General features: G+C 44.9%; 1 protein-coding gene across 4 annotated transcripts in view; it reads right to left on the bottom strand.

The window, feature by feature from the left end:
- DENND3 (DENN domain containing 3) overlaps positions 1-15,593 on the bottom strand; it is a 235,872-nt gene that overhangs the window by 12,946 nt on the left and 207,333 nt on the right. For 3 of the 4 annotated variants that reach the window (XM_029592116.1, XM_029592114.1, XM_029592115.1), the window contains 2 exons: positions 1,256-1,374; positions 1,029-1,166 (listed from right to left, as the gene is read on the bottom strand). In XM_029592116.1, coding sequence (XP_029447976.1) covers positions 1,029-1,166; positions 1,256-1,374 — 257 coding nt within the window. Of the gene's footprint in view, positions 1-1,028; positions 1,167-1,255; positions 1,375-15,593 lie in introns of those variants that run through there. The other variant, XR_003854950.1, reaches the window with a different exon arrangement.

Below are 15,593 nucleotides of genomic sequence, written 5' to 3'. Positions count from 1 at the left end.
TGCATTTAGGATGCAAAAACCTAAGGGAGAGTGTACAGTATTGGAGGTGAAATTCTTCTAAGCACAAAGAAAGAGCAGGATCTGGAGGTGACTATTTGATAATCATAAGGGCCAAACAGGTAGATAAAGAGACAGTAAAAGCCAGAAAGATGCTTGGCTACAAAGTGAGAAAATTGATCAGCAGAAAAAATGAGGTGATATTGCCCCTGTATAAGTCCCTGGTGAGACTGCACTTAGAATACTGTGTGCAATTCTGGAGACTGCACCTTCAAAAGGATATAAACAGGATGGAGTAGGTCCAGAGGGTTGCTTGTAAAATGGTAACTGGTCTTCATTCTAAAGCACTTGGGGACAGACAAAGATCTAAACATGCAGTAGTTAATATTGTGAGTGTCCATGTACAAGCTTTGGTTTGGGAAAATACCTTGAGCCAGGTGTGACTTGATGAAACATAGAAACATAGAAACATAGAAATGACGGCAGAAGAAGACCAAATGGCCCATCCAGTCTGCCCAGCAAGCTTCCCTCATTTCTTCTCCCATACTTATCTGTTTCTCTTAGCTCTTGGTTCTAATTCCCTTCCACCCCCGCCATTAATGTAGAGAGCGGTGGAGGAGCTGCATTGTAAAGGTGATATTCACCCCCCCTCCCCCCTCCGGAAGGTGACGGGAACAAGCTACTCTACTCTGAATCAACTTGATGGTGGCCCAAGAGCATATGTGGGTAGAGGATACAAGATGATGCAACCTCTAGGTGAGAATGGAAAGGAAAAGCAAGGGTCAAATGATGTCATATGCATCCCGAATTTCCAAAAGTCATTGTTCCATTAGCTTTTTTCAGCTGAGTTCAGCCCTTCTTTGTGAAGAATCTGTACAGGTAAGTTATGGCTTTGGGGCATTAGAAGAAGAGCATTTAATAGTGGCAGCAGGGGAAAACATTTACATACTGGAAGTGGCAAGAGAGCTGCCCTGTATTTGCAAACACACTTTATCCTGTAGGTTGCAGTCCATGCACAGCCTTTGCTTTACCTCATTTTTTACTTTTATCATACAGCTGATCTCGGTACAGTCCTGAAGCTGAATCTTTTGGGGACTTTTGGAGAGATCCTTTGTATCCCAAATATACACAACACTGTTTCCTGCACATGTTGCCCATAGCTGATCCATCTGAAACATATGCAAAAAATAAAGTATTACATATACATCAGTCAAAAAGTACATAAAAAGGAGTTTATGTTGACAGACTTATTAGGTACCTCAAGAAGCAGCTGAAAGCAGTTAAAAGGAGAAGCGATCTCTTTCACGTCCTTTGGAATCATCACTTCTTTCACAGCTGACCCATTCTTTCTTACTGCCAGTATTCTGTCACCTGTACCTGTGTGCATTTCAAATATTAAGGTATTTATTTCATATCACAGTATAACAAACCAAGTAACTAAAGGAGAAAAGTTCTTTCATGGCAAGCATCTGAATTATTCATAACAAGGAAAATACATGGCAAATATTTCTTTAAGCAAACCGATATCAAATATTTGAAACTTCCAATACAAACTGAACTACAATTCTCTTGTTCAGATTTTTTGTTTTTTTTTTAATTAAGATTTTAACTGTAAAAACCTTCCAAATACACTGACACAGGGTCCCTTTCCATTTTCTCATGGTTGCATCTCTCCTATGATATAATTCAATATTGTTCTGCTGATTCATAGGAAAGATGCAACCATGAGAAAATGGAAAGGGACCCTGTTTCAGTGTATTTGGAAGGTTTTTACAAAACAAAAAAACAAAACAAAAACTGAACAAGTGAGAGAATTCTAGTTAGTTTGTACTGGAAGTTTCAAACTTATAGTTTACAGTTTCTATTTCTGATTTATATACCAACTTCTCAAGTGACAGAGCGGTTTAGAATATTCATAAATACAATAATTACATCAGCACAGCAATATAATACATCAGCATAAAATATCAAAACTACAAGATCAGTTTCATTAAGTATAACAAATACCATAAAATAACTCAAGTAAATAAGCTAATCAGTTCTCCTAATAATCCACCCTTCAAAACATACCCCCTCGCCTCTGAACTGTGATATTTGAAGCCATGCTAGCATGCTAGATGTGCACAAGATGCTAATATAATGTACTGCGAATGAAAGACATCTGTAAAACAAAGCCAGATATCCAAATAATCAATTAACGGTTCAGTATTGTTACCACATATAATTCTTACATAATTCTTGAGTGGTCAAGCTGTCATTCTCCCAGCATAGCTGATCAGCTAAGACAGCTTGCTCTGAGTGTCAAGTGCAATTTTGGAATGCAGATACAGATTTCCCATGACTGTACTAACTGCTTCCTTCTTGCCTTTTAGACAGTGATATTCTTTTAGCAAATAGATAGGAAAGGCAGCAACAGATAGATATTAAAAGCAAAGTGAAGGGAAGGAGAAGTGATGGGGGGGGGGGGGGGGAAGAGAGAAAGAGGCAAGTAATTAAGGTTTTTGCATGCAGCCAGAAATTAGCAAAGAGAAGGTGCAGAGAAGAGTAAATGAGAAAAGGGGAAAGCCAACAGTTGCTCAGCAGCACATGGCTCGTAGGGAGGTATCTTCAAAGGATACTAATGAAGCATTAGATTTAGGGCATTCCAGAGAAGTTCCAATAATAATAAAAAAAAGAAGTCCATATGCCTATAAATAAAGAACCTGAGCTAAAAGATTCCAATTTATCCCTATCAACTGAAAAGCAGAATATTAATATAAACAAAAAAAAACACTTTGAAATGTCTGTATGCGAATGCGAGAAGTCTAAGAAGTAAGATGGGAGAGTTAGAGTGTATAGCAGTGAATTTTGTCAGACTTAATTGGCATCTCAGAGACATGGTGGAAAGAGGATAAACCAATGGGATAAGGCTATACCAGGGTACAAATGATATCACAATGATAGAGAGAAGCAATTTGGTGGCGCTTTATGGCATTTTAGAAGCACAGTCTAGATGTATTCCATGCATTAAGGTGTAAAGAAGGCCAAATGATGGCTGGCGTGGTTAAAAAGTGAGGTGAAAGACTATTTTAGTCAAAAGATCTTCATTCAAAAATTGGAAGAAGGATCCATCAGAAGAAGATAAGATATTGCATTGGCAAGTTAAATGTAAGACATTGATAAGACAGGCTAAGAGAGAATTTGAAAATAAGTTGGCCAGAGGCAAAAACTCAAATAATTTTTAAAAATATATCCAAAGCACAAAGTCTGCAAGGGAGTTGGGTTGGACCATTAGATGATCGTGGGGGTTAAAGAGGCATATAGGGAAAATAAAGCCATCATGGAAAGACTAAACAAATTCTTTATTGAAGAGGATGATGGGGAGATACCCGATCCAGAGACAATTTACAAGGGTGACGTTTCAGATGAAATTAACCAAATCACGGTGAACCTGGAAGATGCAAGTAGGCCAGATTGACAAACTAAAGAGTAGTAAATCACCTGGACTGGATAGCATACCCTCCAGAATTTTGAAAGACCTAAAAATGAAATTTCATACCTATTACAATTAATTTGTAGCCTATCATTAAAATCATCCGTTGTATCTGAAGACTGGAAGATGGCCAATGTAACCCTGATATTTAAAAAGGGCTCCAAGGGTGATCTGGGAAACTACAGACTAACTTCAGTGCCGGAAAAAATAGTGAAAACCATTATATAAATCACAACACATTTAGATAGACATGGTTTAATGGGACACAGCCAGAATGGATTTACCCAAGGGAAGCCTTACCTCACAATTCTCCTACATTTTTTTTTTGAAGGGGGTGAATAAACATGTGGACAAAGGTGAACCAAAAGATGTGTATTTGGATTTTCAGAAGGTGTTAGACAAACTCCCTCACGACAGGCTTCTAAGAAAACTAAAAAGTCATGGGATAGCAGGCAATGTCCTTTTGTGGATTGCAAGTTGGTTAAAAGACAGGAAAGAGTAGGATTAAATAGTCCGTTTTCACAGTGGAAAAAGGTAAACTGTGGAGTGCCTCAGGGATCTGTACTTGGACTGGTGCTTTTTAATATTTATAAATGATCTAGAAAGGGGATAACGAGTGAGGTGATCAAATTTGCATGTGACAAAATTATGCAGAGTAGTTAAATCTCAGCGGATTGTGATAAATTGCAGGAAGACCTTGTAAGACTGGAAGATTGGGCTTCCAAATGGCAGATGAAATTTAATGTGGACACTTGCAAGGTGATGCATATAGGGAAAAATTACCCTTGCTGTAGCTATACAATGCTGTAGTTATACAAAGTCATCTTAGAAGTTACCACCCACAAAAGAGATCTAGGCATCAGAGTGGATAATACATTGAAATCCTTGGCTCAGTGTGATGTGGCAGTCAAAAAAGCAAACAATGTTACGTATTAGGAAGGGAAAGGCAAATAAAACGGTGGATGTCATAATGCCTCTGTATCGCTCCATGGTGAGACCCCACCTTGAATACTGTCTGTAATTCTGGTTGCCACAACCCACCAAAAAAAGATAGTTTCACTGAAGAAATTGCTGAAAAGTGCGACCAAAATAAGGTGCATAGAACGGCTCCCCAATGAGGAAAGGCTAAAGAGGTTAGGGCTGACAGCTTGGAGAAGAGAGGCAAGATATAAGAGGTCTACAATATCATACAAGGACTTTAACAGGTTAACATAAAATGGTTATTTATTCTCTCAGATAAGAGATACTAGTGCATTGGAGGCAGGCTACATTTCCATGGGCCACCCTGTAGAAGGACTAGGGGGCACTCCATGTAGTTAGCAAGTAGCTCATTTAAAACAAATCTGAGAACATAAGAAATTGCCATGCTGGGTCAGACCAAGGGTCCATCAAGCCCAGCATCCTGTTTCCAACAGAGGCCAAAACCAGGCCACAAGAACCTGGCAATTACCCAAACACTAAGAAGAACCCATGCTACTGATGAAATTAATAGCAGTGGCTATTCCCTAAGTATAATTGATTAATAGCCATTAATGGACTTCTCCAAGAACTTATCCAAACCTTTTTTGAACCCAGCTACACTAACTGCACTAACCACCTCAAGGCATAGTTAAGCTCTGGAAATCATTGCCAGAGATGTGGTTATGGCAGTTAATATAAATAGGTTTAAAACAAGGTTTGGTTAAGTTCCTTGAGGAGAAATCCATAAACTGCTATTAATCAATAAGGAATAGTAACTTGGGGTCTATTTGATGTTTGGAACTTGTGACTTGGATTGGCCACTGTTGGACACTGGGCTGATGGACCCTTGGTCTGACCCAGTATGGCATCTCTTGTACTTTTATGTTCTAGAATGCAGAAAGAATCCAGTAAAGAGATGGAGAAAGGATTGAATACTTATGTTGCAAACTTAGATTCTAAGCCCTCTACTTATAGGGAATCACTTACTGTACGTGAATGTAACTCATCTTGAGCTACCAATGAAATAGGTGTGAGCTAAATCTAAATTTTAAAAATAACTCAATTTAAATATAGACTTATTTTCTATAGTTCTAACAGTCCATACAGCACTGGCATACTCTCTCATTTTTGCACTCAAGGTTTCATACAGAAACCTTTTTCTGTGTGTATCTTCAAATCCCTTAGAAGCAGCTCTGAAATTGGTACAGAATTCAGCAGCTAGGATCATCACAGGGATATTACTGAAGGAACATATAGGAAAATTAGTTCTTACCTGATAATTTTCATTCCTGTAGTACCACGGATCAGTCCAGACCATGGGTTAAGCCCCCCTTCCAGCAGGTGGAGACAGAAAGTTCTAAGGGTAGCCTATATAAGGATGGAACCCACCCTGGAACCCTCAGTATAACCATTGTCAAAGCAGAAAGTACAAGATCAAGCAAGTAACAGGATAACTGGTAATTTAATTTAAACCAAGAAAATAACAGAACAATTGAATGAACTGTGTAACTAAACGCTCTTGTATATCTACCCCTGATCATCGTAATGATACTTCCGGTGCCTATCAGTAAATTCCAGGAAGATGATGCAGAGATAGAAAAAGAAAATCCTACGATCGGGGGTTCGGTCTCTCCGACTTCCCCTGGTTCATAACCTGGAATTTCTGCCGGGGCGGGACAGCGGGGCAATATTTCAGTTTTGGGCCTCTCAGGGGTTGTTGTTCCTATACCATATGCTGGATGAGGGAACAGGCCACATATTGGATTTTGCAACTATACAAAGTACATATCATATTCCAGCCAAACAGTTTTATGCTTTTCTTCAGGCTCGTCACTACATTCGTTCATGTGCATGGACTGCAACGGACATAGTGGCAGAAATTAAATTTGCTACTGCTACCTTTGAGACTGCTTATCATACTAATACCATTACTGGATGGAAGACTCTGGGACAGAAACTCCGCAGTTTGGACAGGGCGTCGCATTTGGCGGGCCGATGGACCGAGGCCTTCAACTCTCCGGTTACCACTGCACATATTCGTACTGCCTTTGCACGCTTGCAGAAACTCCTTCCAGATATTGGTCTGCGGGAAGTGCAGTTCAAAATTTTGCACTGGCTCTACTGTGATGACATCCGGAGATTTCAGATGCGATTGGCCCCCACGTCGTTGTGCATTAAATGTGGCTTGCTGCCTGGGACATTGGCTCATAGATTATTTGATTGTTCGACGCTCCGAGTGTTTTGGGCAGCCATAGAGACTGTGCTGAATACCTGTCTGGGAGTGACTGTTCGACTCACAGGGCTGGTGCTCCTGCGTAGCTCGTTGCCACCCTCTTTGTTGGTCTAAGGTTAAATTTGAGAGAGTGGTCATTATGCAGGCGTGCCGCACCATCCTAAAGGACTGGTTGACTCCGGACCATACACCTACATTTAAGGCCTGGGCTCGGCGCATGGCTGAACTGGTTCTCTTGGAACGAATGGACTTTCTATTGGGCCGCCGGAGCCCGGATAAAGTTTATTGTGCTTGTTGGGATGCCTATGTGTTAACAATGTCTACAGAAATGCAGGATGAGCTCCGGGCGAATGGGTACACGTCTACTTGGGCTGTTCAAGGGGGGGGGGCTTCAAGTGGGGGGGGGTGAGTGTGACACATTGCGGTGTGAATGAGTGACTGGGGGAGGGGGGGGAGGAGGGGATACAGGGTACAGGTTGGAAATTAAGTTAAAAGGTGGGTCAGGAGGTGACAACCCTGATGTAACTATTGTTCAACCTTTTGTCTTGAGTTCCTTTGTTTATTGTCAATATAGCTTTGGTTGTTCGTTCGTACTTGGTTGCTACAAGCTTGATGTACCAATAAAAAATACGATTCTGGCAAAAAAAAAAAAAAAGAAAAAAGAAGAATTCGAGCGGACAGAAGAATGGGCGGGCGTCTGGACTGATCCGTGGTACTACAGGCACGAAAATTATCAGGTAAGAACTAATTTTCCTTTCCCTGTACGTACCCGGTTCAGTCCAGACCATGGGATGTCCCCAAAGCGTCCCTACAAAGGGTGGGACCCAGACAGTCCCGCTCGAAGCACCTGCCGACCAAAGGAACCAAAGACTGGAGCCTGAACATCAAGTCGGTAGTGACGAGCAAAAGTAAGAAGAGATTTCCATGTAGCCGCCCTACATATTTCTTGCGGAGACACAGATTGAGACTCCGCCTAAAAGGCCGCTTGAGAACGTAAAGAATGAGCTTTTAGGCCTTCAGGAACTGGTCTGCCCTTGCAAATGTAGGCAGAAAAAAATCGCATCCTTCATCCAGCGAGCGATCGTAGCCTTAGAAGCTTGCTTCCCCCTGTTGGGTCCACTCCACAGGACAAAAAGATGATCGGAGACCCGAAAATCATTAGTGACCTCAAGATAACGCAATAAGACTCGTTTGACATCAAGACGATGAAGATCACTACCACCAGACGCCGCAATATCCTCTGGCGAAAAAGCAGGGAGTTCCATGGACTGGTTAATATGAAAAGACGAAACCACCTTAGGTAAGAAAGAAGGTACGGTCTTGAGAGAGACGCCGAGTCTGAGAAACGTAAGAAAGTGTCTCTACAGGATAGAGCTTGGCGCTCAGACACTCTCCTGGCTGAACAAATAGCGACCAAGAAGACAGTCTTGAGAGTCAAGTCTTTGAGAGTGGCACGATGGAGAGGCTCGAACGGTGCCGTACAAAGAGCTCGAAGTACCAAATTTAAACTCCATGACGGACAAAGAGGGGACAAGCGGTTTCAGGTGCTTAGCGCCCCTGAGAAAACGTACAACATCTGGATGAGAGGCGATCGCCCGACCTTCAGTGGTGCCCAGGAGGGAACCAAGAGCCGAAACCTGAACTCGCAGGGAACTGACCGATAGACCCTTGGAGAGACCACGCTGAAGAAAGGTGAGTATCACCGCAACGGAAGGCGAACGTGCCGAAACACCCAACTCCTCGCAGATGTTTTCAAAAACCTTCCATTCTCGGACATAGGTAAGCAATGTTGACTGTTTGCGAGCCCTAAGGAGGGTGGCAATAACTTCTGCCTTATATCCTCTGCGTCTCAAATGTCTCCGTTCAAAGCCATGCTGCTAGACAGAAGCGATCCGCTTGGTTGAAAAATACGGGACCCTGCTGCAGAAGATGGGACAGGTGACTGAGACGAAGAGGTCAGTCTGCCGTGAGATTCACCAGGTCCGCGAACCACAGCCGTCAGGGCCATGAGAATGACCAGTCTGCGATGAAGCTCTATTCTCCGTAGAACCTTTCCCACTAACGGCCACGGTGGGAACATGTAAAGTAGCACGTCGGAGGGCCAGGGAAGAACCAGTGCATCCACCCCCTCCGAACAATGCTCCCTCCACCGGCTGAAGAACCGGGGAACCTTGGCGTTGGATAGAATCGCCATGAGGTCCAGGTGAGGGGGACCCCACCTGTGCACAATTAGGTCCATCGCTACATCTGACAACTCCCACTCACCGGGATAGAGAAGTTGTCGACTGAGAAAGTCGGCTTGAACATTCTCCTTGCCTGCTATGTGAGAGGCCGCCAGGCGATCCAAGTGCCTCTCTGCCCAGAGAAAGAGCTTGCTGGCCTCTAGCGCCATTAGACGACTTCGAGTCCCCCCTTGTCAATTTACGTAAGCCACCGTGGTGGAATTGTCTGATAGCACCCGGACCGCTTTGTGGCAAATCAGAGGAAGAAAAAATTTGAGAGCCAGGCGAACCGCTCAGGCTTCTAGACGATTGATGTACCTCTGAGGCTGGGACAGGGACCGGGACCAGAAACCTTGAGTCATTTGAGATTGGCAACCAGAGAGGCTGGCATCTGTCGTCACTATGACCCAAGAGGGAGTCAAAAGAGGCATCCTCTTGAGAAGGTGTGCCGGGGAGAACCACCATTGTATATTGGCAATGGTAGAGTCAGAGAGAGGAAGAATCTCCTGGTACTGTTCAGACATCGGCTTCCAATGGGATAAAGCTCTCTGTAAAGGACGCATATATGAGCAAACGCCCAGGGGACGAGATTGATCGTGGAAGCCATGGTCCCTAGAACCTGCAGGTAATCCCACGCCGTGGGAAGCGGTAGAGAGATGAAAATGTTCAAACTGATCGATCAGGCTGAGTGTCCGCGAGTCCGAAAGAAAATCTTTCCTGACCAGAGTGTTGAAAAGAGCACCCAGGAATTCCAACTCTCATGAGGGCCGAAGATTGCTTTTGGAGTAGTTGATTATCCATCTGAGAGATGTGAGTAGGGCTAGAACTCTGTTTACTGCGTGCGTGCAAAGAGCGGTGGACTTGGCCCTTACCAGTCATCTAGATAAGGATGGACTAATATTCCTTTCCGGAGAGCTGCTGCAACGACTACCATGATCTTGGTGAAAGTGCGGGGAGTGGTGGCAAGACCGAATGGGAGGGCCCGAAACTGGAAGTGCTGGCCTAGGATCTGAAAATGAAGGAACTTTTGATGTTCCCGACGGATGGGAATGTGAAAATAAGCCTCCGTCAGATCGAGGGAAGCGAGGAACTCGCCGGGACGGACCGCCGCAATTACTGCACGCAAGGTTTCCATCTTGAAACGGGGAACCTTGAGGGCCCGATTGACCCTTTTAAAATCCAGAATGGGGCGAAAGGAATTGTCCTTTTTGGGAACAATGAAGTAAATTGAATACTGGCCAGCGCCCTGTTCTTGCACCGGAACCGGAAGGATCGCCCCCAATTCCTGAAGTCTCAACAGGCTGTGACAAACTGCAGGTCGCTTGGAACGGCTGCAAGGGGACACAATATATAGATCCGGCAGGTCCCTGGCAAACTAACGCGTAGCCGCGTTCTATCACTTCGAGGACCCAGAGATCAGATGTGATTTTGGCCCACTCCTTGAGAAACAGAGAAAGACGCCCACCTAAGTTTCGTGCGGAGGAATGGACCGGCCAAACCTCATTGGGGAGCCGACTTAGTGGTCATGAGTTGCTGATGGCCATCTCGGAAACCTCGACGACCGCGAAAGGAATGGGACCAATACTGTGACCTGGATATGCCCCCCCTGGGGAAGGAGCCACGGGCCCTATTGCCGTAACGGCGGTTCCCCCTGAAGAGAGTGCAAGTCGGAAAAAAGACTTCAACTGTTTGGGACAGTCCTCTGGCAGCTTGTGGACCTTGTTCTCACCCAACGACTTAATAAGCTGCTCCAGGTCCTCACCAAAAAGCAACTTGCCCTTGAAAGGAAGAGTGCCCAACTGAACCTTAGAAGAAGCATCAGCGGACCAATTACGTAACCAGAGAAGACGTCTGGCCGAAACCGCAGAAACCATAGCCTTTGCTTGGACCCGAAGCAAGTCATAGAGGGCATCCGCACCATAGGCTATAGCGCCCTCCAAGCGTTCAGCTTGCTCAGCCTCTGCAGACGGGAGGTCCTGGGTGCTGAGTAACTGTTGCATCCACCTAAGGCTTGCCCACTGCATGAGACTACTGCAAATTGTTGCCTGGACTCAGAGAGCTGAAACCTCAAAAATGCGTTTCAAATAAAAATCAAGCTTACGGTCCTGCACATCCCGTAATGCTGTGGTGCCCACCACCGGAATGGTGGTACGTTTCGTCACCGCAGTGACAGAAGAATCTACCTTTGGAATCTTTAACATGTCCAGGCAATCCTCAGGAAGCAGGTAGAGCTTTTCCATAGCCCTATCAACTTGAAGACCCATCTCTGGGGACTCCCATTCCCTGAGGAGGAGCAAGTGGTGCATTGGATGAAACGGGAAAGTATGCGGTAACGCCCTGAGTCCCGCCAGGACCGGGTCCGCATTTGGCATCATCGCCCCCGCCACAGAATCATCTGGTGGGGCATCAATTCCCAATTCCTGGAGAACAAAGGGAATAAGAGGCTCCAGTTCCTCCAGCTGAAATAAGCGCAGGACACAGGGATCGTCACCCTCTAGCAGGGGGGCTTGAGCCGTGGTATCATTATCCCCTTCATCAAACGGGTCTAAAGGAGGCTGGGGGGAGGGGGGGGGGGGGGAGGGAGTTCCTGGGACTACCCGAACCGAGCCCTGAGGGTCCGGAACAACATCGGGGGACGGCACAGGCAAAAAAGGAGGTTTCAGGGGAGGGGGAACAATTGGAGGGGGGTCCAAGTATGATTCATGTAACAAAAGAACAAAATCTGAGGAAAAACGGGTCCGTGCCGAATTTGTCACGGGGGGGGGGGGGGGTGCGAGCCACCACCCCGAGAGCGAACCGGGCTCAAATCGGGGGGGGGAAAAGTGGAGAAATCGGGTCCCCTGCCCCCGGAGAAGCAGGAAATGTTTCATCACAAACACCTAAAATGGGCGCTGTTCCTGGGATGGGAACAGCTTGGCAGCACGTCGGGGAGCCCTTCCCCGAGGTCTAATAGTTGGTGGCTCGAAAGAGGAGCCTCCCCCCCCCCCCCCCCGAAAGTCACCTGGAGCATACCCCCTCGCGGGAGAGTCGGGAGGCCGACTCTCCACAAGCTACACAACAAAGCGGCCGTGGCATGAAGGAAGCAGCCGCGATACTAATTGAAAACAGCTGACCGGGGAGCCCCTGAGAAGCTGGGCGGGAGATTGAACCCTGCTCCCTCCTCACAAAATAAACTGCTGCCTTTCTTTTTTTAAAACAAAGAACATAGAATTTATTATTAAAAATTTGCTCTGTGAATCTCTGTGAAAAAAAAAAGAGATACTCTTAATCCAATAAAATATTCTATTTTATTCACAGAGGCAGGGGAATCATCTTCCTCCCTGAAAACTCAACCGAGGAATGGGCATCTCGGGGCACGGCAGCAGAGAAAAGTGGGGAGAGGGACTGGCACCACCAGTATCACCCACACAAGGTCACCAGGAAGGGAACCTAGGCTGATAGAAATCAAGGGGCAAAGCCCCCTAGGAACCCCAAGAGCGAGGGAGACAGAACTGTCTGCCCTAACACAGTCAGTCAGAGAAAAAATTCTGTTTTGTTTTTTTTTAAATACTTAAGAAGCAAACTAAAAATGTACTTGCGTGAGCTTGCCCCAGAAGAAAGAAGAAGAAAGCACAGAGGGCAAGCTAACAGGGAACCAAAGGGTGAGCTGTTCCACCTGCTGGAGACAGACAAATACTGAGGGTTCCAGGGTGGGTTTCATCCTTGTATAGGCTACCCTTAGAACTTTGGTCTGTCTCCGCCTGCTGGAAAGGGTGCTTAACCCATGGTCTGGACTGATCCGGGTACGTACAGGGAATACCCCGATTCTAATTGATTTACACTTCTTACCAATTAAATGAGGAATTATTTTTAAAATCATCATGCTCGTATTTAAGGGCATTAATAAAATTGCCCCCCCCCCACTTAGATTTAATGCAGCTTTGAAATTATACCAACCATCTTGCAGCCTGAGATCCTCAAGTCAATTCTTATTGACAGTACCCTCTCAAAAAATCATTCGTCTCAATGAGATGAGAAAAGCTGTTTTATGTAAAAGGGCCCATTACTAAAGAACTCCCCTCCCCCTCAACCTAAAGAAAGAAATATATCTTTATTGAAGTTCAGAAAACATCTTAAGGCTCACTTATTCTCTAGGGCCTTCATGGATGCATAGCAGTTGGAAGATCAAGCTGATTAGTCTAAAAATGGGCTACCAGCATTGTGGAGTAGCATAAAATCTAAGTATTATTATTATTTTTTAACATTAGGATTTTATTAGTTATAATTTTTGTCTGTTATTGATTTATGAGTTTATTATGTATGTTACTTATGTTAAACCGCATAGACATTATGTTAAACCGCATAGACATTTTTGATTTGTGGTATTTAAATATTTTAAATAAATAAAAATTTGGCACAGGCCTCTCTGGAAACCTTTGCCAGCCAAAGGACTGGAAAGGAATTTGAACTTGGATTCCTTGTGCCACTGGGTCAGCCCCTCCCACTTACATTCTTTATCCTCTTTCTATGCCAAAAGATATTACTGGTTTTATTAACAGAAACTGATTTTTTTTTTTAATGTAGCCATATAACATGCAGACAAGGGAACAACCCAACACACCATGAACAATGGTTTCTACTCTGCAAACAGGCCCTATAGGACAGATGACATGAACCTAGAATCCAGGTGGGAGGCCACGTCTAGACAGCAGTGACTTGTCACTTTGTAAACTGAGCACCACATTGCAACTTTGTAAAAGCAAGTGTTGCTTACCTGTAACAGGTGTACTCACAGGACCGCAGGATGTTAGTCCTCACATATGGGTGACATCACAGGATGGAGCCCTGTACGGAAAACATTTCTGTCAAAGTTTCTACAAAGCTTTGACTGACACTGGCACACTGAGTGCACTGAGCATGCTCAGCCTGCAATTATCCCTGTGAGCCACAGGTGTCTCCCTCAGTCCCGTCTTATAGCTAAAAGTGCAAGCGAAAATAAAATAAAAGGAAAAACATATTCAGACCCAACTCCGCAGGGTGGCAGGTGGGTTTCGTGAGGACTAACATCCTGCTGTCCTGTGAGAACACCTGTTACAGGTAAGCAACACTTGCTTTCTCACAGGACAAGCAGGATGGTAGTCCTCACATATGGGTGAGTACAGAGCTGAGGATGCCCGAGAGTGCACCAAATGCACCCAAGACGCACGAAAGGCACAATGACGGGGGTGGAATTTGGAACAGAGGGCATCCTGAAACCCTTAACGGGTTGGTGGAAAGATGTTGGGTAGTTAAACCGAAAAGAATAAGAGTAGACGGACTGGCCAAACATGGAGCATGCCGGCTAGTCGTATCTAAGCCATAATGGGTGCGAAGGTATGGAGAGAACTTCAGGTTGCAGCCTGATAAATATGTACAAGCAGAAGCGGCCGAAGGGAAGCTATTAAGGCTGGGACCAACGCAACAGAGTGTGGTTACACACAGTGCTGTAGTGAAATGCCTGCTTGTTGGTAGAAAAGTGATACAGACCGTCAATTAGGAGGAATAGGTCTGTTTTCACACTGGAACTCGCAGCTTGACTCTTGCCACAGAAGGAAAGAATTAAGTGGAATTCCTATGGAATGTAGTGTGATCTAGATAGAATGCAAGTGCACTATTACTGTCCAAGAAGTGGAAAAAACCCTCTCGCTCTGGTGAGAGAGAGGTATTGGGAAAAATGGGCAGAGTTTATCCTGAGTAAGGTGAGATGCAATGTCTATCTTAAGAAAGATAGGAAGTTGAATGCGTAAAAACCACTCGGTGACTGAGGAACGCAGGGTCGGATGAGTATGTAACAAAGTGTTTAACTCACTGACCCTGTTGGCAGAAATGACATTTATGAGGGAAAGAATTTCCCATATCAAACTGTGAAATGAGAGGAATGGAAAGGCTCGAACAGAGAACGTATGAGGCTTATGAGGATAAGACAGGTTCCATTCCATGACTAGTGAAAATAGAGGCGGCTTGATCAGTGGATAATCCATGGTAAGCTGACTCAAAAGGGGTTTACCGTAAATCGGGTATCCCCACTCCCAAACACTACACCAATTGGAACAGAGGTGTACCTATGTGGAGTATGTCTGGGGAGCAGAATCCGAGGAAGCAAGAGAAGAGTGTGGTGTAGAAAAAGAAAAAAGGGTAATACTCTTTTGTATGCGTCATGTGGTAAATCATGCCATTTTGAATGGTAGGTTTTATGTGTGGAAGGTTTTGTGACGCTACCAGTACGTGAGAAGGGAAATTGGTTACTAGTGTGATAGATTGAGAAGTATGGGAAGCATACTGGTCTTGGCCAGGACGTGGGTCTGAGGAACAGTGAACCCCGTCCCGGTTCAACATTAGAAGTGCTGGCTATGAGAGGCAGCAGAAGAGACACATTTAAGAGGCCCTTGATGGAAGAAAGGTGTCTATGGGAACGCATTGGAAACATGTGTAGGGAGTAGAATCTGTGCACCGTATGGTTCGATTCGGACGCAGAGGGCAAGATCGGTTGACTTCAGCATTAGAAGATTTTTCCCGCTACACATGTAGTCTGAGCCCATTCGAGAGGATGGAAACCTACATGGAGAAGGTCTCCTGGTGCGTTCAGTAAATCTGTTAGATAAGTGGCCCGAGGATGCATGAAGTGAGCAAGGGCCAAGGGTAGAGCTGCGCAGCTTCCTTGCAGAGCAGCAAAGAGGTTGTGCGTACTTGT

This window comes from Rhinatrema bivittatum, chromosome 2 (assembly GCF_901001135.1).
Source record: "Rhinatrema bivittatum chromosome 2, aRhiBiv1.1, whole genome shotgun sequence".
Taxonomy (NCBI): domain Eukaryota; kingdom Metazoa; phylum Chordata; class Amphibia; order Gymnophiona; family Rhinatrematidae; genus Rhinatrema; species Rhinatrema bivittatum.
Note: the sequence above shows the minus strand (reverse complement) of the source record. Positions and strands in the feature narration are given on the sequence as shown.